The 27,043-nt window shown below is 47.3% G+C and overlaps 1 protein-coding gene across 1 annotated transcript in view; it reads right to left on the minus strand.

Annotated features, from left to right (window-relative positions):
* EXOC6B (exocyst complex component 6B) overlaps positions 1 to 27,043 on the minus strand; it is a 287,927-nt gene that overhangs the window by 118,412 nt on the left and 142,472 nt on the right. Inside the window, 4 exon segments of the mRNA XM_033060798.1 lie at positions 1,038 to 1,109; positions 4,950 to 5,070; positions 7,669 to 7,715; positions 9,649 to 9,732. Of these exon segments, the coding sequence (XP_032916689.1) occupies positions 1,038 to 1,109; positions 4,950 to 5,070; positions 7,669 to 7,715; positions 9,649 to 9,732 (324 nt within the window).

Raw genomic sequence — 27,043 nt, forward strand, 5'->3', positions numbered from 1 at the left:
CAAACTGCTCCTTGCACAGAGCAGAAACCAGGCTGTCCCCAGGGCCAGGAACTGTCCCCATGGTCAGGAGCTGTCCCCAGGGTCACAGACTGCTCCTTGCACAGAGCACAAACCAGGCTGTCCCTGCTCCTTGCACAGATCACAATCCAGGCTGTCCCCAGGGTCAGGACCTGTCTCCAGGGTCACAAACTGCTCCTTGCACAGAGCACAAACCAGGTTGTCCCCAGGGTCAGGAACTGTCCCCAGGGCCAGGAACTGCTCCTTGCACAGAGCACAATCCAGGCTGTCCCCAGGGCCAGGAACTGTCCCCAGGGTCACAAACTGCTCCTTGCACAGAGCACAAACCAGGCTGTCCCTGCTCCTTGCACAGAGCAAACCAGGCTGTCCCCAGGGCCAGGAACTGTCCCCATGGCCAGGATCTGTCCCCAGGGCCACAAACTGCTCCTTGCACAGAGCAATCCAGGTTGTCCCTGCTCCTTGCACAGATCACAATCCAGGCTGTCCCCAGGGTCACAAACTGCTCCTTGCACAGAGCACAATCCAGGCTGTCCCTGCCCCTTGCACAGAGCAAACCAGGTTGTCCCCAGGGCCAGGATCTGCTCCTTGCACAGATCACAATCCAGGCTGTCCCCAGGGCCAGGATCTTGTCCTTGCACCCAGCAAACCAGGCTGTCCCCATGGCCAGGAGCTGTCCCCAGGGTTAGGAGCTGTTCCTTGCACAGAGCACAAACCAGGCTGTCCCTGCTCCTTGCACAGAGCAATCCAGGCTGTCCCCAGGGCCAGGAACTGTCCCCAGGGTCAGGAGCTGTCCCCAGGGTCAGGAACTGTCCCCAGGGTCACAGACTGCTCCTTGCACAGAGCACAAACCAGGCTGTCCCTGCTCCTAGCACAGAGCACAAACCAGGCTGTCCCTGTTCCTTGCACAGAGCACAATCCAGGCTGTCCCCAGTGCCAGAGATGTCCCAGGAGGAGCTTGGCTAAGCCCAGCTTAAGCAGTAAAGCAGGGCTGCAGCAGCAGGAGCAGCCCCAGGCAGTACCTGCAGCGTGTCAGCGAACAGCACGATGAGATTCTTCAGGTCCAACACCAGGCTGGGGTCAGAGCAGTAGGACTGGAGAGGAGGGAGAGAGGAAAACACAGCTCTGAGACTGCCTGGGACAGCACAGAGCCCAGCCCTGAGCCCTGCTCTGCTGCCAGGGCACTGCTGAGAGCTGGGGAGCAGCAGTTCACCCCCAGCTGTCCCTGCTCCCAGTGCTGGAAAAGGGCTGGAAAAGGTTTGGGGCTGCCTCAGAGAGGGCTGAGATGTGTCCAGAATGGCTCAGGAGCTGCTGGGCAGCGAGAGGAGCTGGATCCCTCAGAGCTGTCACTGCAGGATGGGGACAGCACCTCTCATTTAATATTTACTGTGTTGTGTCTGATGGTAATGAAGCATCTCAGCCTGGGCTGACACCACATTCCAGCTCCAGCACGGGGATTTATCCTGCTCCAAACCCCCAGCACACAGCTCAGTGTCCCCAGAGCCTCCCCTGTCCCCTCCAGGAGCAGCCAAAAATCCCTCCCTGTGCTGAAAAATGTCAGGTTTGAGACAGAGCCTGCCCAAATATAGAGCAGGCTGGAAAGGGAGAGGGATTTAGAGCTGGAAACTCTGGAGGAACAGCCCCATTAATCAGCAGGGACTGGGAGACACAGCTTTTCCATCTCCCTGTCCAAAAAGGAGAGGCAGGAAGGGAGATAATGCCCTGCAGCATCATCAGGGATTAAAGATGGAACTGCCTGCATCGAGCAAGAAAACCCAGGGATGGATTTGGGAGGATGGAAATGATCCCAGCAAGGGGAGCCCCTGCTCAAATCCCAGTTTGGGAAATGATCCCACCCTGCCTCAAATCCCAGTTTGGGAAACAATCCCAGCAAGGGGAGCCCCTGCTCAAATCCCAGTTTGGGAAATGATCCCAACAAAGAGAGACCCTGCCTCAAATCCCAGTTTGGGAAATGATCCCAGCAAGGGGAGACCCTGCCTCAAATCCCAGTTTGGGAAATGATCCCAGCAAGGGGAGACCCTGTTCAAATCCCAGTTTGGGAATAACCCCAGCAAGGGGAGACCCTGCCTGGAATTCCAGTTTGGGAAATGATCCCAGCAAGGGGAGACCCTGCCTCAAATCCCAGTTTGGGAAATGATCCCACCCTGCCTCAAATCCCAGTTTGGGAAATGATCCCAACAAAGAGAGACCCTGCCTCAAATCCCAGTTTGGGAAATGATCCCAGCAAGGGGAGACCCTGCTCAAATCCCAGTTTGGGAATTAATCCCAACAAGGGGAGACCCTGCTCAAATCCCAGTTTGGAAATGATCCCAGCAAGGGGAGACCCTGCTCAAATCCCAGTTTGGGAAATGATCCCAGCAAGGGGAGACCCTGCTCAAATCCAATTTGGAAATGATCCCAGCAAGGGGAGACCCAGCCTGGAATTCCAGTTTGGGAAATAATCCCAGCAAGGGGAGACCCAGCCTGGAATTCCAGTTTGGGAAATAATCCCAGCAAGGGGAGACCCTGCCTCAAATCCCAGTTTGGGAAATGATCCCACCCTGCCTCAAATCCCAGTTTGGGAAATGATCCCACCCTGCCTCAAATCCCAGTTTGGGAAATTATCCCACCCTGCCTGGAATCCCAGTTTGGGAACTGGTGGGACTGGGAGTGCTCAAGGTTGGGAAATCAGGGAATGTTTTGTGATGGCTGGAAAAGCCTCCCCTGTCCTGGCAGCACTTGAAACACCCAGTGTGGTAACAAAGCTGGGAACACCAAAAAAACCCCAAAAACAACCCCTGGCTCAGGATCCTGCTCCCAGCCCCGAGAAAATCCCACTTGAAATAAAAACAAACACAGGTTTGGAGCCCTGAGGGGTTTGGTGTTTATCCCCTCTGGTGGCACAGGGGGAAAAAAATCAACTTTGCATCACCTGGATGGGGATGGGAAAATCAGGAGACTTCTGGGGTCCCTCAAAGATTTTTTTCCCCCCAGTTTTTTTAAAAAAATAAATCAACTTTCCATCATCTGGATGGGATGGGGAACACCAGGAACTTTCTGGGGTCCCTCAAAGATTATTTTTCCCCTCATTTTTTGGGGAAAAATCAATTTTGCATCATCTGGATGGGGATGGGGAACACCAAGAACTTTCTAGGGTCCCTCAAAGATTTTTTTCCCCCCAGTATTTTGGGGGAAAAAAATCAACCTTGCATCACCTGGCTGGGGATAAAGAACACCAGGAGCCTTCTGGGGTCCCTCAAATATGCTTTTCCCCCAGTTTTTTTGGAAAAAAAAAATCAACTTTCCATCATCTGGATGGGGAACACCAGGAACTTTCTGGGGTCCCTCAAAGATGCTTTTCAGCCCCACTTTTTTGGAAAAAATAAATCAACTTTGCATCATCTGGATGGGGATAAAGAACACCAGGAACCATCTGGGGTCCCTGATCCCAGAGAGATCCAGTCCAGGGTTGGAAAAGGAGCCTCAAACCCATCAGGTTCCAGCTCTGGAAGGGAAGGACCAGGATGCTCCAAGCCTGGTGTTCAACTTTTCCCAGATTTTCATCCTCTGAGGTGCTCCTGGGGTTCTCTCTCCTTGGATTTGGGTTTTCTGCTCATTTTCTGTTCATTTTCAGCCCATTTATCACCCATGAAATTTAAGGGATCAAGTTGATCTTTAAGGTCCTTTCCAACCCAAACCATTCTGGGATTCTCCAATTTTGTATCAAACTCCATTGTGCCAAAAAGATGCTTTTCCTCGTGGATTTTTGGGATTTTCCCCATCTTTTCCCAGATTTTCACTCAAGGAGCTCTTGGGGTTCTCTCACTCTGGATTTGGGTTTTCTGTTCATTTCTCACCCATGAAATTTAAGAACTCAGGTTGATCTTTCCAACCCAAACCCCTCTGGGATTCTCTGATTCTGTATCAAAAAAAGTCACTCTTCATTGTGCCAAAAAAAAAAAAAAAGCATTTCCCCCATGGATTTTTGGGATTTTTCCCAGATTTTCCCAGATTTTCACCCAAAATACTCTTGGGCTTCTCTCTCTCTGGATTTGGTTTCTCAGCTCATTTCTCACCCATGAAATTTAAGAACTCAAGATGATCTTCCCATCCCAAACCCCTCTGGGATTCTGATTCTGTATCAAACAAGATCACACATCATTGTGTCAAAAAGAGACTTTTCCCCCCAGATTTTTGGGACTTTTTCCATCTTTTCACCCAAGGAGCTCTTGGAGTTTTCTCTCTCTGGATTTGGTTTTTGTGCTCATTTCTCACCCATGAAATTTAAGAACTCAAGTTGATCTTCCCAACCCAAACCCATCTGGGATTCTCCAATTTTGTATCAAACTCCATTGTACCAAAAAGATGTTTTTCCCTTCCAGTTTTTTGGGATTTTTCTCATCTTTTCCCAGATTTTCACCTAAAATGCTCTTGGGGTTCTCTCATTCTGGATTTGGGTTTTCTGTCCATTTCTCACCAATGAAATTTAAAGGATCAAGATGATCTTTAAGGTCCCTTCCAACCCAAACCAATCTGGGATTCTCCAATTTTGTATCAAACTCCATTGGGCCAAAAAGATGCTTTTCCTCATGGATTTTTGGGATTTTCCTCATCTTTTCCCAGATTTTCACCCAAAATACTCTTGGGGTTCTCTCACTCTGGATTTGATTTTTCTGTTTATTTTCAGCCCATTTATCAACCATGAAATTTAAGAACTCAAGATGATCTTTCCATCCCAAACCCATCTGGGTTTCTCCAATTTTGTATCAAACTCCATTGCACCAAAAAATTGTTTTTTCCCCCCTGGATTTTTTTGGGGTGGACAAATCAACTCCTTTCTGCTGGTGCTCCTCAAAAACCATGAATGAAATAACAACAAAAATATAAAATCACATTTTTTACTGTTCAGAAGCTGGAATTTGGGCTGTACTCACAGAGTGGGTCCTGAGGGCAGCGATGGTTTTGGACAGAGCCATCTCCCACAGCTCGTCCAGGTACGCGCGGCTCACCAGCCCCTGGGTGGTGTGCAGGATGTGATCCTCCACCACAAAAAACCTGGAAAAAATAAAAAAATAAAAATTTCAGAGGTCACAGAACCATGAAGAACCTTATAAACACAAAAATCCCCAAAAAAATCCAAATTTCAATAATCCCAGTGCACCCTGAGCCCTTGGGTGGTGTGCAGGATGTGATCCTCCACCACAAAAAACCTGGGGAAAATAAAAAAATAAAAATTTCAGTGGTCACAGAACCACGAAAAACCTGAAAAACACAAAAATCCCCAAAAAAATCCAAATTTCAATGTGGGTGGTGTGCAGGATGTGATCCTCCACCACAAAAAACCTGGAAAAAATAAAAAAATAAAAATTTCAGTGGTCACAGAACCACGAAAAACCTGAAAAACACAAAAATCCCCAAAAAAATCCAAATTTCAGTGAGCACAGAAGCATGAAAAACCTGAAAAAAACCCAAAAAAATCCAAATTTCAGTGTGGGTGGTGTGCAGGATGTGATCCTCCACCACGAAAAACCTGAAAAACACAAAAAAATCCAAATTTCAATAATCACAGTGTACCCTGAGCCCCTGGGTGGTGTGAAGGATGGGATCCTCCACCACGAAAAACCTGAAAAACACAAAAAAATCCAAATTTCAGTGAGCACAGACACATGAAAAACCTGAAAAAACACCAAAAAAATCCAAATTTCAGTGTGGGTGGTGTGCAGGATGTGATCCTCCACCACAAAAAACCTGGGGAAAATAAAAATAACAAATTTCAGTGATCACAGAACCATGAAAAACTTGAAAAACACAAAAATTCCAAAAAAATTCCAAATTTCAGTGAGCACAGAAGCGTGAAAAACCTGAAACACACAAAAAAATTCCAAATTTCAGTGATCACAAAACCACGAAAAACCTGAAAAAACCTCAAAAAAAATCCAAATTTCAATAATCCCAGAAGCATGAAAACAAAAATCAAAAAAAATTCCAAATTTCAGTGATCACAGAACCATGAAAAACCTGCAAAACCAGAGAAATTCCCCCCCCAAAAAATCCAAATTTCAGTGATCCTCCACCACGAAAAACCTGGGAAAACACAAAAATCTAAATTTCAATAATCCCAGAACCACGAAAATCCTGGAATGGCAAAATAAATCCAGTAAAAAAAAATCCAAATTTCAATGATCCCAGAAGCACCAAAATCCCTCCAAAAAATCCAGGGAAAAGTGATTTAAATATAAGGAAAATGTATAAATACAGGGAAAAATTATTTAAATATAGGGGAAAATGGTTTAAATGCAGGAAAAATGTTTTAAGTGTAGGAAAAATGTTTTAAGTGTAGGAAAAAATGATTTAAATATAGGGAAAAATGTTTTATCTGTAGGGAAAAATGGTTTAAATAGAGAGAAAAATGTTTTAAAAACAGGGAAAATTGTTTTAAATACAGGGAAAATTGTTTTGTCTGCAGGGAAAAAATGTTTTAAACACAAAAATCCTCCCCCACCATTTCCAGCCAATCAATTCTCTCCAATCTCCAGTTCTCAATTCTGCTGCTCCAGGAATTTTCCAGGGAATGAGGCTGAGCCTGGACATGTGAAATATTTTAAATTTCCAGGTGGATTTTTCCAGGGAAATCCAGCCCAGGAGTAGCACACGTGGAATTTGGGCTGGGATTGAAATTATTCTCATTATTATCAAATTATTAGCCAATTTTTATTCAATTTTTATCCCATTTTTATTGAAATTATTCTCATTATTATCAGATTTTTATCCAATTTTTATTGAAATTATTCTTATTATTATCCAATTTTTGTCCAATTTTTATTAAAATTATTCTCATTGTTATCAAATTATTATCCAATTTTTATTCAATTTTTTATCCCATTTTTATTTAAATTATTCTGGTTATTATCCAATTTTTATCAAGCCCACCCAATTTTTATTGGAATTCCCAGAAATTCCTAATATTTCCTAAAAATTCCCCCTAAATTTTCCCAATAATTCACAGAAATTCCCAGAAACATCCAAAAATTCCTAAAAATTCCCCAAAATTCCTAAAATTCCTAAAAATTCCTAAAAAATCCTAAAAAACGCCTCAAAATTCCTCAAAATTCCCCCAAAATTGCCAGGAATTCCCAGGAAATTCCCAGAAATATCCCAAAAATTCCTAAAAATTCCTAAAAATTTCCAAAAATTCCCAGAAATTCCTTAAAAATCCCAGAAATTCCCAGAAAATTCACAAAAATTCCCAGGAAATTCCCGAGAAATCCCAGGAATTCCCAAAAAAATCCCAGGAATTTCCAAAAAAATCCCAGGAATTTCCAAAAATTCCCCAAAAATTCCCAGAAATTCCTCAAAATTCCCAGAAATTCCTCAAAATTTTTTTAAATCCCAAAAATGCCAAAAAGATTCCATAAAAAACCCCCAAAATTCCCCCAAAATTTCCCAAAAAATATTAAAAAAATCCCAAAAAATTCCCCAAAAATTGTTAAAAATTGCTAAAAATTCCTAAAAATTCCCAGGAAATCCCCCAGTGACAGCAGAGCAGATAAAATTCACTTTCCACCACTTCAAAAGCACGAACCACCTTTTCTTTTTCTTTTTTTCTTTCTTTTTTTTGGTCCATTTTAGTCCTTAAGAGCCACCCAAACCTACCCCACGATCTGATGGAAATAGCGCCTGTAGCCCTCCAGGGTCTCGTGCTGCGGGAAATCAAAAACAGAGAGAGAAAGAAAGGTTAAAAAATAAAACCTGGGGGGGTGCAAGGGGGAAAATGCAGGCTGGGAGGGACAGACTGACTGACAGACACAGACAGACACACAGACAGACTGACAGACACACAGACACACAGACAGACTGACAGACACACAGACACACAGACAGACAGATCAGACACATACAGACAGACTGACAGACACACACACACACACTGACCATGTTGGAGCAGGGGGAAGGACAGACAGACTGACAGACAGACACACACAGACACACTGACTCTGTTGGGGGGAGAAGGACAGACAGACACACAGACACACACACCCAGACACACTGAAAGACAGACAGACAGACTGTTGTAGGGAGGGGAAGAACAGACAGACTGACACACAGACAGACAGACGCACTGACCATGTTGGTGGGAGGGGAAGGACAGACAGACAAACACACAGACACACACACAGACAGACACACACACAGGCACTGACAGACAGACAGACACACTGACACACAGACAGACACATTGACAGACAGACAGACGCACTGACCATGTTGGAGGGGGGTAAGGACAGACAGACACAGACTGACACACACAGACAGACACACACTAACCATGTTGGGAGGGGGAAGGACAGACTCACAGACACACTGACAGACAGACGCACTGACCATGTTGGAGGTGGGGAAGGACAGACAGACAGACACACACACACACAGACAGACACACAGACGCACACACAGACAGACAGACACACAAACAGACAGACACACAGACAGACACACACAGACACCCAGACACACTGACAGACAGACAGACAGACACACACAGACACCCAGACACACTGACAGACAGACAGACAGACGCACTGACCATGTTGGAGGGGGTTAAGGACAGACAGACAGACTGACAGACACACAGACCCACTGACCATGTTGGAGGGAGGGGAAGAACAGACTGACAGACTGACAGACAGACACACAGACACACACAGACAGACAGACCCACTGACCATGTTGGAGGGTGGGGGGGAAGGACAGACAGACTGACACACACACAGACACACACACACACACACAGACACCCACTGACTATGTTGGAGGGGGGTAAGGACAGACAGACACACAGACAGACTGACACACACACACTGACTATGTTGGAGGGGGGAAGGACAGACAGACAGACACACTGACAGACACACTGACCATGCAGGAAGGAGGGGAAGGACAGACAGACTGACACACTGACACACAGATACAGACTGACACACAGACTGACAGACACACAGACCCGCTGACCATGTTGGGGGGGGGGAAGGACAGACACACAGACACACAGACAGACAGACAGACTGACACACCCACAGACACACTGACCATGTTAGAGGGCAGGGAAGGACAGACACACAGACACACACACACACACAGACTGACAGACACACATACACAGACAGACACACAGACAGACACACACGCACTGACCATGTTGGAGGGGGGTAAGGACAGACAGACAGACTGACATACAGACAGACAGACAGACACACACACTGACAGACTGACACACAGACACACAGACGGACACACAGACACACAGACAGCCGCACTGACCATGTTGGAGGGGGGAAGGACAGACAGACACACACACAGACACACACACACACTGACACACAGACACACTGACAGACACACACACAGACAGACACACAGACACACACCCACTGACCATGTTGGAGGGGGGAAGGACACACAGACAGACACACACACACACACAGAGACACACAGACAGACACACAGACAGCCGCACTGACCTTTTGGAGGTGGGGAAGGACAGACACACAGACAGACAGACACACTGACCATGTTGGAGGTGGGGAAGGACAGACAGACGGACACACACACACACTGACAAACACACGCACTGACCATGTTGGAGGGCGGCTGCAGCACCAGCCGCGCCTGTTTTCTCCGCTGTTTCCTGTAGTAGCTCTCGAAGGTCTCCCTGGCCCCCTGGAAAGCAGAGAGGGGCTCAGGACGGGCAGGGAGAGCAGAAATTCGGGAATTGCTCAGCTGGGAACGGCTCTGGGGTCACTGAGTGTCCCCAAGTGTCACACAGGGCTGCAAATCCCCAGGGATGGGGACTCCAAACCTCCCATCCCTGAGCGCCCCTTCCATGGGAATCCCCAAATTCCCACCCTGCAATTCCCTCTGCTCCCAAACCCCACACGGCACCAGGTGCTCCAAGCCTGCTGCTTGTGTCCAACTTTTCCCAGATTTTCATCCTCTAACGTGTTCTTGGGGTTGTCTGTCTCTAGATTTGGGTTTCCAGCCCATGTTCAGCCATGGAATTCAAGAAATCAAGATGATCTTTAAGGTCTCTTCCAACCCAAACCAAACTGAGATTCTCCAATTTTGTATTAAATACCATTGTGCCAAAAAGATGTTTTTCCCCTCCAGTTTTAGGGTACTTTTCCCATCTTTTCCCACATTTTCAACCAAGGTGCTCTTGGGGTTCTCTCTCCATGGATTTGGTGTTCCAGCCCATGTTCAGCTCATTTCTCACCATGAAATTTAAGGGATCAAGTTGATCTTTCCAACCCAAACCACTCTGGGATTCTCCAATTTTGTATCAAACTTCACTGTACCAAAAAGATTCTTTTCCCCTCCAGTTTTTTGGGATTTTTCCCATCTTTTCCCAGATTTTCACCCAAAGTGCTCTTGAGGTTCTCTCTCTAGATTTGGGTTTTTCTGTCCATTTTCAGCCATGAAATTTAAGAAATCAAGTTGATCTTTCCATCCCAAACCCCTCTGGGATTCTCCAATTTTGCATCAAACTTCACTGTGCCAAAAAGATGCTTTTCCCCCTGGTTTGTTGGGACTTCTCCCATCTTTTCCCAGATTTTCACCCAAAATGCTCTTGGAGTTCTCACTGCTGGATTTGGTGTTCCAGCCCATTTCTCACCCATGAAATTTAAGAAATCAAGTTGATCTTTCCAACCCAAACCCCTCTGGGATTCTGTGATTCTGTATCAAACAAGGTCATGTTTCACTGTACCAAAAAGATGCTTTTTCTCCCATTTTTTGGGATTTTTCCCATCTTTTCCCAGATTTTCACTCAAAGTGCCCTTGGGGTTCTCTCCCTGGCTTTGGTCTTCCAGCCCATTTTCTGCCCATTTCTCAGCCATGAAATTTAAGAAATCAAGATGATCTTTCCATCCAAGCCCCTCTGGGATTCCCCAATTTTGTATCAAACTTCATTGAGTCAAAAAGAAGCTTTTCCCCTACAGTTTTTTTTTAATTTTTCCCATATTTTCTATCTTTCCCATCTTTTCCCAGATTTTCATCCAAGGTTCTCTTGGGGTGCTCATTCCCTGGATTTGGTTTTCCAGCCCCTGCTCAGCCATGAAGTCTAAGAAATCAAGATAATCTTTAAGATCCCATCCAACCCAATTTTGTATCAAACTTCATTGTACCAAAAAGATGCTTTTCCCCCTGATTTTTGGGACTTCTCCCACCTTTTTCCAGATTTTCACCCTCTAACGTGTTCTTGAGATTGTCTCTAGATTTGGGTTTTCTGCCCATTTTCAGCCATGAAATTTAAGGGATCAAGTTGATCTTTCCAACCCAAACCCCTCTGGGATTCTCCAATTTTGTATCAAACTCCATTGTGCCAAAAAGATGCTTTTTCCCTGGATTTTTGGGATTTTTTTCCACATTTACACCCAAAGTGCTCTTGGGGTTCTCTCTCCCTTGATTTGGGTTTTCAGTCCATTTTCAGCCATGAAATTTAAGAACTCAGGTTGATCTTTCCATCCCAAACCACTCTGGGATTCTCTGATTCTGTATCAAACAAGGTCATGTTTCATTGTACCAAAAAGATGCTTTTCCCCCTGGATTTTTTGGGATTTTTCCCATCTTTTCCCAGATTTTCACCCCAAGTGCTCTTGGGCTTCTCTCACTCTGGATTTGGGTTTTCAGCTCATTTCTCACCCATGAAATTTAAGAACTCAGGTTGATCTTTCCATCCCAAACCACTCTAGGATTCTCATTCTGTATCAAACAAAGTCAAACTTCACCGTGCCAAAAAAACAAACAAACAAACAAAAAAAAAAAACAACAAACAAAAACATTTCCCCCTGGATTTTTGGGATTTTTCCCATCTTTTCCCAGATTTTCACCCAAGGTGCTCTTGGGCTTCTTTCACTCTGGATTTGGTTTCTCAGCTCATTTTCAGCTCCACCAGTCCCTGGGGTGAATTTTACTCCAAACCAAACTCTGGGTTGATTTTTATCCCAAACCAAACCAAGCCCTGGGTTGATTTTAGCCCCACATCAAGTTCTGGGTTGATTTTTGTCCCACACACACCAGGTTTTGGGGTGATTTTTGTCCCACACCAGGCTCTGGGCTGATTTTCCCCCACTCCAGGCTCCACCTGAGCATCCCATCCCTGGAGATTCTCAGAATCCAAGGATTCCAACACCTCCAGGCCATCAACCCCACTCCACCCTCCTTTTTTCTGGCTGAAATTGCATCACAAACATCTCCAGGAAGGGACAACGTCTTGCTTTGAACTGTTGGGAGCCAAGGGAGGAAAAAAAAAAAAATAAAAACCAAAACAACTGCAGCTCATTTAGAATTCACAAAACAAACAACATGCAACAACAAATATCACCTGAGCGAGGCACCAGCTGTCAACCTGCTCCTCTCCAGAAAATAAATTAATTAAAAGCAGGAGCTGATGGTAATTTAATGATTCTCCAGCTGTTGTGGCATTACACAACCAGGCTGCCTGGGGATGGCCTCAGCTCCTCCAAGGGCTTGTGAGGAGCCACAGCCTCACTTGATCCGGGTTTGTTCCAGGCTCGGGCAAAATCCACCCAAAATCCACCCAAAAAGCCTCCTCAGGTGCTGAAATACAGCTAAAATGCAACTAAATAGAACTAAAAAATTGTCTCAGGTGCTCAAATCCATCCAAAAAACCTCAAATCTATCCGCAAAACCTTCTAAAGTCCTAAAATCCAAGCCCAAAATATTCTCAGGTGCTCAAATCCATCCAAAAAGCCTCCTCAGGGGCTGAAATACAACTAAAATACAACTAAAATACAACTAAATAGAACTAAAAAATCTTCTCAGGTGCTCAAATCCATTCAAAAAAACTTCTTAGGTGATCAGATCCATCAAAAAAACCTCAAATCTATCCCCAAAACCCTCTAAAGTCCTAAAATCCAACCCCAAAACCTTCTTAGGTGATCAGATCCATCCAAAGAACTTTCTTAGGTCCCAAAATCCATCCAAAAAGCCTCCTTAGGTGCTGAAATAGAACTAAATTAGAACTAAATAGAACTAAAAAATTGTCTCAGGTGCTCAAATCCATCCAAAAAAACTCAAATCTATCCTCAAAACCCTCTAAAGTCCTAAAATCCAAGCCCAAAATATTCTCAGGTGCTCAAATCCATCCAAAAAGCCTCCTCAGGGGCTGAAATACAACTAAAATACAACTAAATAGAACTAAAAAATCTTCTCAGGTGCTCAAATCCATTCAAAAAAACTTCTTAGGTGATCAGATCCATCAAAAAAACCTCAAATCGACCCCCAAAACCTTCTAAAGTCCCAAAATCCAACCCCAAAACCTTCTTAGGTGCTCAAATCCATCCAAAAATCCTCCTCAGGTGCTGAAATAGAATTAAAATACAACTAAATACAACTAAAAAATTGTCTCAGGTGCTCAAATCCATCCAAAAAACTTCTTAGGTGATCAGATCCATCCAAAAACCCTCAAATCCATCCCCAAAACCTTCTAAAGTCCTAAAATCCAGCCCCAAAATCATCTTAGGTGATCAGATCCATCCAAAGAACTTTCTTAGGTCCCAAAATCCATCCAAAAAGCCTCCTTAGGTGCTGAAATAGAACTAAATTATAACTAAATAGAACTAAAAAATTGTCTCAGGTGCTCAAATCCATCCAAAAATCTTCTTAGGTCCCAAAATCCATTCAAAAAGCCTCCTTAGGTGTTGAAATAAAACTAAAAAATCATCTCAGGTGCTCAAATCCATCAAAAAAACCCTCGAATCCATCCCCCAAACCTTCTAAAGTCCTAAAATCCAACCCTAAAACATGTAAGTGTTCAAATCCATTCCCAAAACCTTCTTAGGTGCTCAAATCCAATCAAAAAAACCTCCTTAGGTGCTGAAATACAGCTAAAAAATCGTCTCAGGTGCTCAAATCCATCCAAAAATCATCTTAGGTGATCAGATCCATCCCCAAAATCCTTCTTAGGTGCTCAAATCCATCCAAAAATCTTCTTAGGTCCCAAAATCCATTCAAAAAGCCTCCTCAGGTGTTGAAATAAAACTAAAAAATCATCTCAGGTGCTCAAATCCATCAAAAAAAACCTCAAATCCATCCCCCAAACCTTCTAAAGTCCTAAAATCCAGCCCCAAAATCATCTTAGGTGATCAGATCCATCCAAAGAACTTTCTTAGGTCCCAAAATCCATCCAAAAAGCCTCCTTAGGTGCTGAAATAGAACTAAAAAATCATCTCAGGTGCTCAAATCCATCCAAGAAAACCTCAAATCCATCCCCAAAACCTTCTAAAGTCCTAAAATTCAGCCCCAAAACCTTCTTAGGTGATCAGATCCATCCAAAGAACTTTCTTAGGTCCCAAAATCCATCCAAAAAGCCTCCTCAGGTGCTGAAATAGAACTAAAATACAACTAAATAGAACTAAAAAATTGTCTCAGGTGCTCAAATCCATCAAAAAAACCTTCTGAACTCCAAAAATCCAACCCCAAAACCTCCTAAGTGTTCAAAGCCATCCCCAAACCCTTCTTAGGTGCTCAAATCAATCCAAAAAACCTTCTTAGATGCTAAAATCCAATTAAAAAAATCTTCTTAGGTGCTCAAATCCCTCTGAAAATAACTACTTAGGTGCTAAAATCCAACTAAAAATCTTCTTAGGTCCCAAAATCCACCCTTAAAACCTTCCCAGGTCCTAAAATCCATCCCAAAAATCTGTTTCCCTCAGGAAAAGGAAGGATCCTGAGGCAGAAATCAGGGATCTGGGTGAGACCCAGAAAGAGGAAGGATTATTATAAATTATTTCAGTTTTCATCAAACCAAGAGACAGAATCAGGCAATGCCTGGAGTTCAAATTGATAAATCCTGAGCAGGGAGCAGCGACCTCCAGACCTGCAGTTGGTGATTCTCAGGATCTCCTCTCCACAGGAAAATCAGGAAAAAGGGAATGTCCCACCCTGAGGGATTTGATAAATTTATTAAATCCTCCAAACCCCCCTGATCATCTCCAGCCTGGCATCACCAACACCTGGGGGTGAAACCAATCATTAATTAATTAATTCTCAAAAGGGAAAGGAAAGGAAAGGAAAGGAAAGGAAAGGAAAGGAAAGGAAAGGAAAGGAAAGGAAAGGAAAGGAAAGGAAAGGAAAGGAAAGGAAAGGAAAGGAAAGGAAAGGAAAGGAAAGGAAAGGAAAGGAAAGGAAAGGAAAGGAAAGGAAAGGAAAGGAAAGGAAAGGAAAGGAAAGGAAAGGAAAGGAAAGGAAAGGAAAGGAAAGGAGAAGGGAAAGGAGAAGGGAAAGGAGAAGGGAAAGGAGAAGGGAAAGGAGAAGGGAAAGGAGAAGGGAAAGGAGAAGGGAAAGGAGAAGGGAAAGGAGAAGGGAAAGGAGAAGGGAAAGGAGAAGGGAAAGGAGAAGGGAAAGGAGAAGGGAAAGGAGAAGGGAAAGGAGAAGGGAAAGGAGAAGGGAAAGGAGAAGGGAAAGGAGAAGGGAAAGGAGAAGGGAAAGGAGAAGGGAAAGGAGAAGGGAAAGGAGAAGGGAAAGGAGAAGGGAAAGGAGAAGGGAAAGGAGAAGGGAAAGGAGAAGGGAAAGGAGAAGGGAAAGGAGAAGGGAAAGGAGAAGGGAAAGGAGAAGGGAAAGGAGAAGGGAAAGGAGAAGGGAAAGGAGAAGGGAAAGGAGAAGGGAAAGGAGAAGGGAAAGGCCTTGGACACTGCAGGGATCCAGGGGCAGCCCCAGCAAATCTGGGAATTCCAGCCCAGGCAGGAATTCCTTGCCCAGATCCCAGCCCAATCTCCCCTTTCCCAGTGAAGCCATTCCCTGTGTCCTGTCCCTCCAGCCCTTGTCCCCAGTCCCTCTCCAGCTCTCCTGGAGCCCCTGCAGGGACTCTGAGCATTCCCTGGCATTTTCCCTTCTCCAGGGGAACATTCCCAGAGCAGAGGGGCTGCAGAATCCTGCAGCAGCTCCAGGATTTATTCCAGCATCTCCCCACCATTCCCATGGGGAATTTTCCCCTCCAGCTCCTCAGCAGCAGCACAGGAAGGGGGAGCTCCCCAGGGAATCCCAGGAACCCAAATCCCCCACCCCAAACCCCAGGCTGGGTCTCCATCCCTGCTCTGAGGAAGGGGAAGCTCCTGGAGCAGCTTCACCACAATCTCTGGAAGTTAAAATCACTCTGGAATCACTTCCAGAGGAAAAATGAGTTTTCCACAGGCTGGAGAAGCAGAAGTGAGCAGAGCTGGGCTGGAGATGCCACAGGAAAAACCCCACAAGAACATGACCCCAATCCTTGGATTCTCCTTGGAAGGTTTGGGATTCCTCCTCCTTCCAACTCAGAAGAAGGGAAGGAGTAGCAAACGCCTTTGAAACCATTCCCAAAAATAAAATTAAAAAAAAAAAAATCAATAAAAATCAGAGAATCCTTTTCACATTTTAGCAATTTCCCCAGAATTTATGGCCCGCTGTGACCAAGCCCATGCCCTCACTGAAGGCTTCTCCTTCCTGAGCCACTTTTGGCTGCCCCAGGAATCAGGGACTCTCCCACCAGAGGTTCCTCCAACAAAAAAACTCGTCCTGTCGTGACCCTGCTCCCATTTTTCATCCTCCCAGCTCCATCCCTTTCTCCTCAGTGTGTTCCTGCCTCATCTCCCCAGATATTCCCATTGCTCCCTTATTCTCAAAATGGAAAATATTTCTTCTCTCCGTGGCAGTTTGAGCTCAGACCACCCAGTTTCCCACATTTGATCTGTTTGGGACTATTCAGCTCCTCAGGTCTCCAGATAATCCATTACTCCTCTGAATTCCATGCCTGAATCCTGTTTTCCTCTGGATTTTAAAAAAAAAAAAAATCCCAAAAAAAAGCAAAAAACTAGACCAAGAATATCCCAGAGCCAATTCTCTGAGTTTTTTGGGCTGAAACTCCAGGTGGGATTTGTGTTTTAGGGCTGCACCTCTCTCACAGCTGAAGAACAAGAGGAAACTCTTGGGAAAGTTGAGGTTGGCAGGTTGGGAAAATTGCTCCAGGGAGGTTTGGAGCCCCCATCCCTGTGGATGTGGCACTTGGGGACACGGCCAGCAGTGACCTGGGCAGTGCTGGATTCCATCCTAGAGGGCTTTTCCAGCCTCAGCCATCCCAGCAGAGGAGCTGCTCTAATTCCAGTTTCACCCAGCTCTCAACCCTTGAGAGGGAGCAGAGGAATCCAAAGTACCCATTCCTTGTAATCACGGGTCCAGGAAAAACCCTCAATAACGCCTCCCATCTGTAAAATTGCTGGGCAGAACTCTCCTGCCCAAATTAGCCCCAGAGTTCACAGAGTTGGCAGGGAGAGGGGGATAATTACCAGCGGGGATGAACACCACAGAAGGGAAAACACAGGATAATCACAAGAAAGCAAAAACAGCAGCTGAACAAACCCCAAAAAAAAAAAACAAAAAAAAAACAAAAAAAAACCATTTTGGGATTCGGAGCTGAGAGCCAAGCTGGGATTACAGCAGGGAAAAAAAATAAAAATAAAAGTTTTATTCTCCAGGAATAATTGAAAAGCTCAGGGAAATGGGGCTGCTGGGATTTGGGTGACAATGGTTTGGAGCTGATTTCTCCTTGTGCACTTCACCCAGGGTGTCCCCAGCCCAACATTCCCATGGGACATCACTGAGCCACCCCAAACCCTTCCCACTTAGAAATCCTCCATCATCCCCCCAAAATCAGTGAATTCCATTCAAATCCCATCACCAGGACAGCAAGGATCTGCCACAAGATCTGCTGGGAAGATTCCTCCTTGGAAAGCCCAGGTTTATTGTGGAACTATTGACAGCAGGGGAATAAATCCACAAAATCCATGAAAATTCACCAGAACAGCCCAATTTTACACCCACTGGAGAAGGTTTTTGTACCCCCCCCACACACAGAGCAGCTCAGTCCCATCACTGCAGCTCTGGTTTAAATAATCAGGGATTAATCCAGCTTGAATCCCATCCTGGGAGAACCCTAATCCAGCACCCACCTGGAATTATCCACTAAAATCAGGGAATCATGGAATGCTTTGGGTTGGGAAGGGCCTCAGAGCCCCTCCAGTGCCACCCCAGGCATGGCAGGGACATTTCCCACTGTCCCAGGTGCCTTCTAAAGTCCTAAAATCCATCCCCAAAACTTTCTTACGTGCTCAAATCCATCCAAAAAATGACTTAGGTGCTCAAATCCAACTAAAAACTTCCTTAGGTCCCAAAATCCATCCCCAAAACCTTCTTAGGTGTTCAAATCTGTTCCCCAAACCTTCTTAGGTCCTAAAATCCAACTAAAAAACTTTCTTAGGTCCAAAATCCATCCAAAAAACTCCTTAGCTGCTAAAAACCTTCTTAAGTGTTCAAATTCATCCAAAAAACTTTCTTAGGTCCTAAAATCCATGCCCCAAAACCTCCTTAGGTGCCCAAATCCATCCTCAAAACCTTCAAAAGTCCTGAAATCCAACCCCAAAACCTTCTAAGTGCTCAAATCCATCCCCAAAACCTCCTTAGGTGCTCAAATCCATCCAAAAAAACCTACTTATGTGCTAAAATCCAACTAAAAAACTGTCTTAGGTCCCAAAATCCAGCCCCAATGCCCAGCCTTGGGACAACCAGTGAAGGTTCCCATGGGGCCACACCAAGTGGGACTGGGAATATTGGGAATTCCCAGGAATTTTGGGACCTGCTGGCTCTGTAGACAAAGATGGGGACAGGAAATTTCTCCACAAGGAGAACAACAAAAATCCCAGAGATTGGTTGGAGCAGGGTGCTGACAACACCAAGGTGTGGGGTTTGATCCCTGGATGATTCCCCCCAGAGCTGGATCCATCCCAGCTCAGAATCCTGTGATTCCATGAAAGAATTCACAAATCTGGATGAGATTTCTCATCTCCCAGCCTGGCCCTCCAGGAGCCCTGGCCACCAGCCCTGTCCCATGTTCTGGCAGTAGGAAAGGCCAGGTTTGGGGCTAAAATCCCATTTTTGGAGGGGTTTTAGTCACAGTTTAGGCGATTCCAGTCTCATTCCAACAAAAACCCTCCCCTGACATTGTGGGCTGTGTCATCCTCATGTCACAGCCCCAGCTCAGGGCTACATTTCAATTTAGCTGCAAGTGCCAAACACCACATCCATGCCAAAAACCCAACTTGAAACCCCATGGAAATACCCCAAAACTCAACCCCAACTCAGAGCAGCACCTTGGATGGGACACACCTCACCTAAAGCAGCACAGGAGATTCAAAACCTTACAAATCCCCATTTTTTTAACTCCAAAATCAGCTGAAAATCTGGGTTTTTTTAGGGTCCAGCACTTCACCAGGAGCTTCCCAGCAGCTGCCAAGAAAAGCAGCTCAGAAAATCATCCTGACATGCCCTGGAGATGGGAGCAGATAAGAGAGGTAGCCACTAATGAGGCACAAAGAGTCCAACTCCAGAGCAGATGCTCCTCTTGGAAAATGTAAATATTCCCAACAAATCTCACGGAGGGAGCACGTGGATGCTCTCACAGGTGAAAGCTGGGATCAAAAAGGAGGCTCCTGTTTGTTGACTGTAAACACCCCCTCGATACCGAAAACACGGAGATGAATGGAGCAGGAATTGCGTGGGGGGAAGAGAGAGTGGCTGCAGGAGGCCTCTGCTGCCAGCCAGGGTTTGGGGCTGCAAAAAGCCTCCTATGACAGACATAAGGGTTTGGGGTTACAAGAGACCTTTCCTCCCAGCCAGGATTTGGGGCTGTAAGAGGTCTCTGCTTACAGCCATAAGGATTTGGGGCTGCAAGAGGCCTCTCCTGCCATCTATGAGGGTTTGGGGTTACAAGAGACCTCTGCTCCCAGACAGGGTTTGGGGTCTCTCCTCCCAGACAAGGTTTGGGGTTACAAGAGGCCTCTCCTGACAGCCATGAGGGTTTGGGACCTCTCTTCCCAAACAAGTTTTGGGGTTACAAGTGGCCTCTGCTCCCAGCCAGGGTTTGGGGCTGCAAGAGGCCTCTCCTCCCAGCCATGAGGGTTTGGGGCCTCTCTTCTCAGACAAGGTTTGGGGTTACAAGAGGCCTCTCCTGCCAGACAAGATTTGGGGTGCAAGAGGCCTCTCCTGACTGCCATAAGGGTTTTGGGCTACAAGAGGTTTTGCTGCCAGCCATCAGGATTTGGGGCCTCTGCTCCCAGACAACATTTGGGGTTACAAGAGGCCTCTCCTGCCAGACAAGATTTGGGGTTACAAGAGGCCTCTTCTGCCAACCATGAGAGTTTGGGGCCTCTCCTCCCAGACAACGTTTGGGGTTACAAGTGGTCTTTGCTCTCAGGAAAAGTTTGGGGCTGCAAGAGGCCTCTGCTCCCAGCCATGAGGGTTTGGGACCTCTCTTCCCAAACAAGTTTTGGGGTTACAAGAGGCCTCTGCTCCCAGCCAGGGTTTGGGGTCTCACCTCCCAGACAAGGTTTGGGGTTACAAGAGGTCTCTGCTCTTGCAGGGTTTGGGGCTACAAGAGGCCTCTCTTCCCAGACAAGATTTGGGGCTACAAGAGGTCTCTACTGCCAACCATGATTTGGGGCCTCTCCTCCCAGACAACGTTTGGGGTTACAAGAGGTCTCTGCTCTCAGGAAAGGTTTGGGGCTGCAAGAGGTCTCTCCTCCCAGCCAGGAAGGGTTTGGGGCTCTCCCCATCCTGCCCTGACTTCCACCTGAGCCCTGGAAAAAAAAAGCAGCAGCCACCAGCTCCTTCATTAAGCAGCAAATCCCAAATGTACTTTGGGAATTTCATGGGGAATTTGGCGTTTCAGGTGCTCCTAGTTTTAAGTTGCGCCCTAAAAAATGAGTTGGTTGAGGTGTAGAGGAAGGAGGTCGAGCAAAGGGGATCCCAAAGGAGTCTGCAGAGGTCAGGAGAGCTCTGGCTCCCCATCCCTGGCAATGCCCAGGGCCAGGCTGGACAGGGCTTGGAGCAGCCTGGGATGGTGGAAGCTCATCCCCATCAATCTGGATGGGATTTTTAAGGGTCCCTTTTAAGCTAAATCTTTCCATGATGCCATAAAATAACCAAGAACCAGGCAGAAACCCCACCTGGAAGAGTCCATGGAAGATCCAATCCTCCCTTCCCTCTCTCCATCCTTGGCTTGGCTAAGTTCATTTAAAGATCTGAGGACAAGCAAGACAAATTTACAAAGAAAAAGAAAGAGGGATGGAAAAAATTTGAAACCTGGGCGCAAAAGATTCAGTGACATCTCCAGATCCACTGAGTCCGAGCTCCCTGCATGGACAAAGAGCACAGGGAAAACAAGGAACACATCCATGGATCAGGGAATTGTCCCAAACCCCATTTTCTCTAAGAGAATAGTCCCAAAACTGATTCTTTGTGAGGGAATTGTCCCAAACCCATTCTCTCTGAGGGAACTGTCCTAAAATTGATTCTCTCTGAGGGAATTGTCCCAAACCCCATTCTCTCTGAGGGAATTGTCCCAAACCCCATTCTCTCTGAGGGAATTGTCCCAAACCCCATTCTCTCTGAGGGAATTGTCCCAAACCCATTCTCTCTGAGGGAATTGTCCCAAACCCCATTCTCTCTGAGGGAATTGTCCCAAACCCATTCTCTCTGAGGGAATTGTCCCAAATCCCATTCTCTCTGAGGGAATTGTCCCAAACCCCATTCTCACAGAGGGAATTGTCCCAAACCCCATTCTCTCCAGGGAATTGTCCCAAACCCCATTCCCTCTGAGGGAATTGTCCCAAACCCCATTCTCTCTGAGGGAATTGTCCCAAACCCCATTCTCTCCAGGGAATTGTCCCAAACCCCATTCTCTCCAGAGGGAATTGTCCCAAACCCCATTCTCTCTGAGGGAATTGTCTCAAACCCCATTCTCTCTGAGGGAATTGTCCCAAACCCCATTCTCTCCAGGGAATTATCCCAAACCCCATTCTCTCTGAGGAGTTGTCCCAAACCCCATTCTCTCCAGGGGGAATTGTCCCAAACCCCATTCTCTCCAGGGGGAATTGTCCCAAACCCCATTCTCACAGAAGGAAATTTTCCCAAACCCCATTCTCACAGAGGGAAATTGTCCCAAACCCCATTCTGATTGAGGGGAATTGTCCCAAACCCCATTCTCTCCAGGGGGAATTGTCCCAAACCCCATTCTCTCTGGAAGAATTGTCCCAAACCCCATTCTCACAGAGGGAATTGTCCCAAACCTTATTCTCTCCAGGGGGAATTGTCCCAAACCCCATTCTCTCCAGAGGGAAATTGTCCCAAACCCCATTCTCTCCAGGGAATTGTCCCAAAGCCCATTTCCTCTGGAGGGAATTGTCCCAAATCTGATTTTCTCCAGGGGGAATTGTACCAAATCTGATTTTCTCCAGGGGAAGAGGCTGGAAGCTTTCCCCTCAGCTCATCCCCATCTCCTGGCTCAGTTTCTCCCACTCCCCACCAGCCATGCAGGAGTTAACCAGGAGGAAAAGGTGAGATTCCCCCTTTTCCCCCTTCCTGGAGGCAGACACCCAACCCCTCCTGTCTGCTCCTTCCTCCCAGCCCCATTAGTCCAGCCTGGAGCCGCAGCCCCATTGTTCCCAGCCCTGGATATGGGAAGCAATATCCATTTTCCATTTAGAGCAGGGCAAAGCCTTTAATTTCAGCCTCCTGCCTGCAGCTGGAGTTCCCTTTTAACTCCTGGGCCGCAGGAGTGAAGACAGTTTTATATGGAGGGAAACGCTGCAAAGGCCACTTTAATATGGTCACATGTGGGAAGGGGGGAGCTGCTCTCAGGGGCTGGTAATGAGGGGCACAGGGATATTGCACTTCCCATCTGGCTGCTCTGCACAGCAGGGAAAAGCCTCTCCTGGCTTTTTAAGGACAGGCCCCACTGCAGTAAAACCGAGCACGGCAAAAATAAATCAGGAATAAAAGCGTGAGGAGGAGATGCCCTCTAATGTTCGAGCCTGGCAGCACATCTGTGGGATGGGGGAAACTGGGAGAGAGGGGCAGGGGTGAGGAAAAGGGCAGGGGTTGGGGGTATTTGGAGTTTTGGGATTGCCCCACATCTAGCACAGGTTCCCCACAAGCTGAGGGTGCCAGGGCTCGGCTCTGTGGGCACGGCCACCTGTGTTTGTGGTGGTGTGACCGCGGAGTGTGGCCTGGCCATGACCTGGGAAGGTCCTTCCCGTCCTGTCCCAGCCTGTCCTAGCATGTGTCAGCCTGTCCTGCCCCAGCCTGTGTCAGCCTGTCCTGTCCTGTCCCAATCTGTCCCAGCCTGTGTCAGCCTGCCCCAGCCTCTCCTGTCCTGTCCCAGCCTGTGTCAGCCTGCCCCAGCCTCTCCTGTCCTGTCCCAGCCTGACCCAGCCTGTCCTGTCCTGTCCCAGCCTGTCCCAGTCTATCCTGTCCTGTCCCAGCCCGACCCAGCCTCTCCTGTCCTGTCCCAGCCTGTCCTGTCCTGTCCCAGCCTGTCCTGTCCTGTCCCAATCTGTCCCAGCCTCTCCTGTCCTGTCCCAGCCTGTCCCAGTCAGTCCTGTCCTGTCCCAGTCTGTCTCAGCCTCTCCCATCCCATCCTGTCTCAGCCTGTCCTGTCCCATTCTGTCCTGTCTCAGCCTGTCCCATCTCAATCCCATCCCAATCCCTATCCCAATCCCAATTCCATCCCCATCCCCATCCCAATCCCAATCCCAATCCCAATCCCATCCCATCCCATCCCGCTGCTGCCCCCACGGCTCCCAGCAAACCTGAGGGAGCAGCATTGGAAAAGGGCAAAGAGCCTGATGGGTGATCCTGGCTTTGGGAATCCAGCCTTGATCCCTGCACACCTTCCCAAAGGGATTCTGGAGCAGCCAGAGCCCCCCCAGCTCCTCATTAAGCATTAATTAACCACCAGGGCTGGGACAGCCACGGAGGAGCTCCCATCCCAGGGATCAGAGGGGTGAGGGCTGGAGATGAGATCCCTTCCAAACCATCCCAGGATTCTTCCCACTTCAGTCCCTTTTCCAGATACTCCACTCTTCCCAAAATTGGGAAAGCCCAATTTGCTGAGAAATGGGACATTTGTACAGCCTGTGACACGGAGGGGAGGAACCTGCTCTCCTCACTTCAATCCAAGGAATTCAACAGATCCCAATCCCCAAAAATCCACCAGGACTTTTCCCTTCCTTCCAGGGAATCACCAAGAAAGCAGCAGCTGGAAAGGGGGGACCAGCAGCAGAAAGCCAAATTTTGGACATGATCAAAGTTTCTCCTTTTTAACAGGACAAAGCCCCAGTGACACAAAACTGCCACTGGCAGCTTGATGGAAAACCAAGGAATTGAGGATTTGGGGGGAAAAAGAAAACCTGCAGGAAATAAAATTGCCAGAATTGCCAGTTGAAGTTGGTGGAAGGATTGGGGAGCTCCTGCCTCCAAATTTTCCAGGGGGCTCTGATGTCTCCCATGGAATCAGGAGTTGGATCACTCTTGAAAATAAATATTTAAAATTAATAAATAGGGATTTTTATTCCTTGGGAAAAGGCATGGGATTGGGAATAAAATGCCCTTAAATTCCTCACTTTGGGATAGAAACCTTTTCCCAAATGCCACCAGTGCTCCCAGCTCGTTCCCATTCACCCACATGGATAAAACAGGGAAAACCAGAAATTCCCAGGATGCACAAGCAGCAATCCCTGCTCTGCAAATAAGTGTTTTAACTTCATTCTACTGCAAATAAAGAGCAGAAAATGGAATTTCTGCAGAGGACAAAGGCTCTGAGGCAGAGCAGAGGTGCCCAGGAGCCATCAGGAGACACCTCCTGCCCTGCCTGGAGCACAAATCCATAAATTCTGCATTTTCCCAGCAGGAACAGCCAGCCTGCCCTGCACACACAGAGCACAGCCAGCACCAGCCAGGGTGCTGCTGAAAAATAACTCAGGAACAGCCTGGACAGAGAATTCCAGCTTTTCCAACATTGTTCTCAGCAAATCCAGGAGTGAGGACACCCTGAGCCACAGGACAGGTGGGGCTGGAAGAGCCTTGGATGGATTTTTTTTCCATTGGTTCATCCAAAGGGTTCCTGTGAACTTGTGGTGCCCACAAGAACTCTGCCAACAGCTCAGGGAGAGCAGGGGCAGAAGCAGAACAGGCTGGGAGTGCTGGAAAAGCACAGGGATGGATCCCCAAGGAAAGGTGGGAATTGTGTCCCTGTGCCCCCTGCTCAGGTCAGACCCCACCTGCAGAGCTGCCCCAGCCCTGCATCCCAAATCCAGGAGCACGTGGAGCTGCTGCAGAGAGCCCAGAGGAGCTCATGGAAATGCTGCCAGGATTGTGGAGCCCCTCTGCTCTGGGAATGTTCCCCTGGAGAAGGGAAAATGCCAGGGAATGCTCAGAGTCCCTGCAGGGGCTCCAGGAGAGCTGGAGAGGGACTGGGGACAAGGGCTGGAGGGACAGGACACAGGGAATGGCCTCAGTGGGAAAGGGGAGATTGGGCTGGGATCTGGGCAAGGAATTCCTGCCTGGGCTGGAATTCCCAGATTTGCTGGGGCTGCCCCTGGATCCCTGGAGTGTCCAAGGCCAGGGTGGATACTGGGACAGTGGGAATTGTCCCTGCCATGGATGGGGTAGGAATGGGATGGGATTTAAGGTCCCTTCCCACCCAAACCATTCCAGGATTCTGGAGCCAGGCTGGAAGAGCTGGGAATAGCCAGCTTGGAAAAAGGATTTGGGATGAATTTTGAGCCCCTTGCAGGGCCTGAAGGGGCTCCAGGGGAACTGGAATTGGGGACTGCAGGGACAGGACACAGGGAATGGCTTCACTGGGAAAGGGGTTGGGATCTTGGGAAGGAATTCCTGCCTGGGCTGGAATTCCCAGATTTGCTGGGGCTGCCCTTGGATCTCTGCAGTGTCCAAGGCCAGATTGGACATTGGGGACAGCGGGAGTGTCCCTGCCATGGAACCAAAACCATTCCAAGCATTCCATGACTCCCTGGTGATGAAGACAACGCTCACAATTCCATTTTCTCCCTTCCAAAACCCCCTTAGAGTGACAGGGCTGCAGTCAGTGACTCGCTGGGCTTCAGCAAAACCCCAAAAAGCTGCAAACCAGCCCCAGATCTGGGGCTCCCCCACACCCTGGATAACCCCAAAAACTCCAGCTCAGGTGCTCAAAGCTGGAGGGAGCCCATGGAAAACTGAGAACTGCAGGACACAGAGGGATCTGCAGCTCAGCCCTGCCTGGGCCACACAAAATGTGGATTTTGGAAGCACAGGGATGCTCCATCCACTCCCAGCTCCCATGGGACATCACACCCAGAGACCTGCATCCAAGATCTCTGCCCATTTCCCTTTTCCCAGTTCCAAGATATTTCCCCCTTTCCTTTTTTCCCAGATCAAAGATCTCTTCCAATTTCCCTTTCTCCTAGTTCTAAGATCTTTTCCCATTTCCCTTTTTCCTGCTTCTGAGATCTTTTCACATTTTCCTTTTCCCTGGATCCAAGATCTCTTCCCATTTCCCTTTTACCTGCTTCTAAGATCTTATCCCATTTCCATTTTCCCTGGTTCCAAGATCTTTTCCCATTTCCCTTTCTCCTAGTTCTAAGATCTTTCCCCATTTCCCTTTTTCCTGGTTCCAAGATCTCTTCCCATTTCCCTGGATCCAAGATATTTTCCCATTTCCCTGCTTCTGAGATCTTTTCCCACTTCCCTTTTTTCCAGAGCCCCACAGATTCCAGGGAGCTCTGCAAGGACACAAGGGACAGCAGCTGTCCCTTCCAAGTTTCTTTCCCTGCTAAGAATTGAACCTCTGGGAAAAAACCCAGGATGAAAATCCAGCAGAAAGTTTTGCACCTTGGAAAGCAGAACTGGGAGGAGACACAGCAGGAGCTCCAGGATCCCGAGGGTTTGCTGGGAAGGAACAAGGGGAGAAACTCTCCAAGGAAATGCAGAACTCCTGGACAATGCTCAAGGAACACTCTGGAAAAGGAGACTCTGCTGGCCAGAGCCCACCAGGATCAAATCCCAGACCCTTCTGGAATCATGGAATTGCTGAAGTTGGAAAAACCTCCTGAGATCATCGAGTCCAACCATCCCCAGCACTGCC

The sequence above is a fragment of the Catharus ustulatus genome, chromosome 5 (assembly GCF_009819885.2).
Source record: "Catharus ustulatus isolate bCatUst1 chromosome 5, bCatUst1.pri.v2, whole genome shotgun sequence".
In the NCBI taxonomy this organism is placed as follows: Eukaryota; Metazoa; Chordata; class Aves; order Passeriformes; family Turdidae; genus Catharus; species Catharus ustulatus.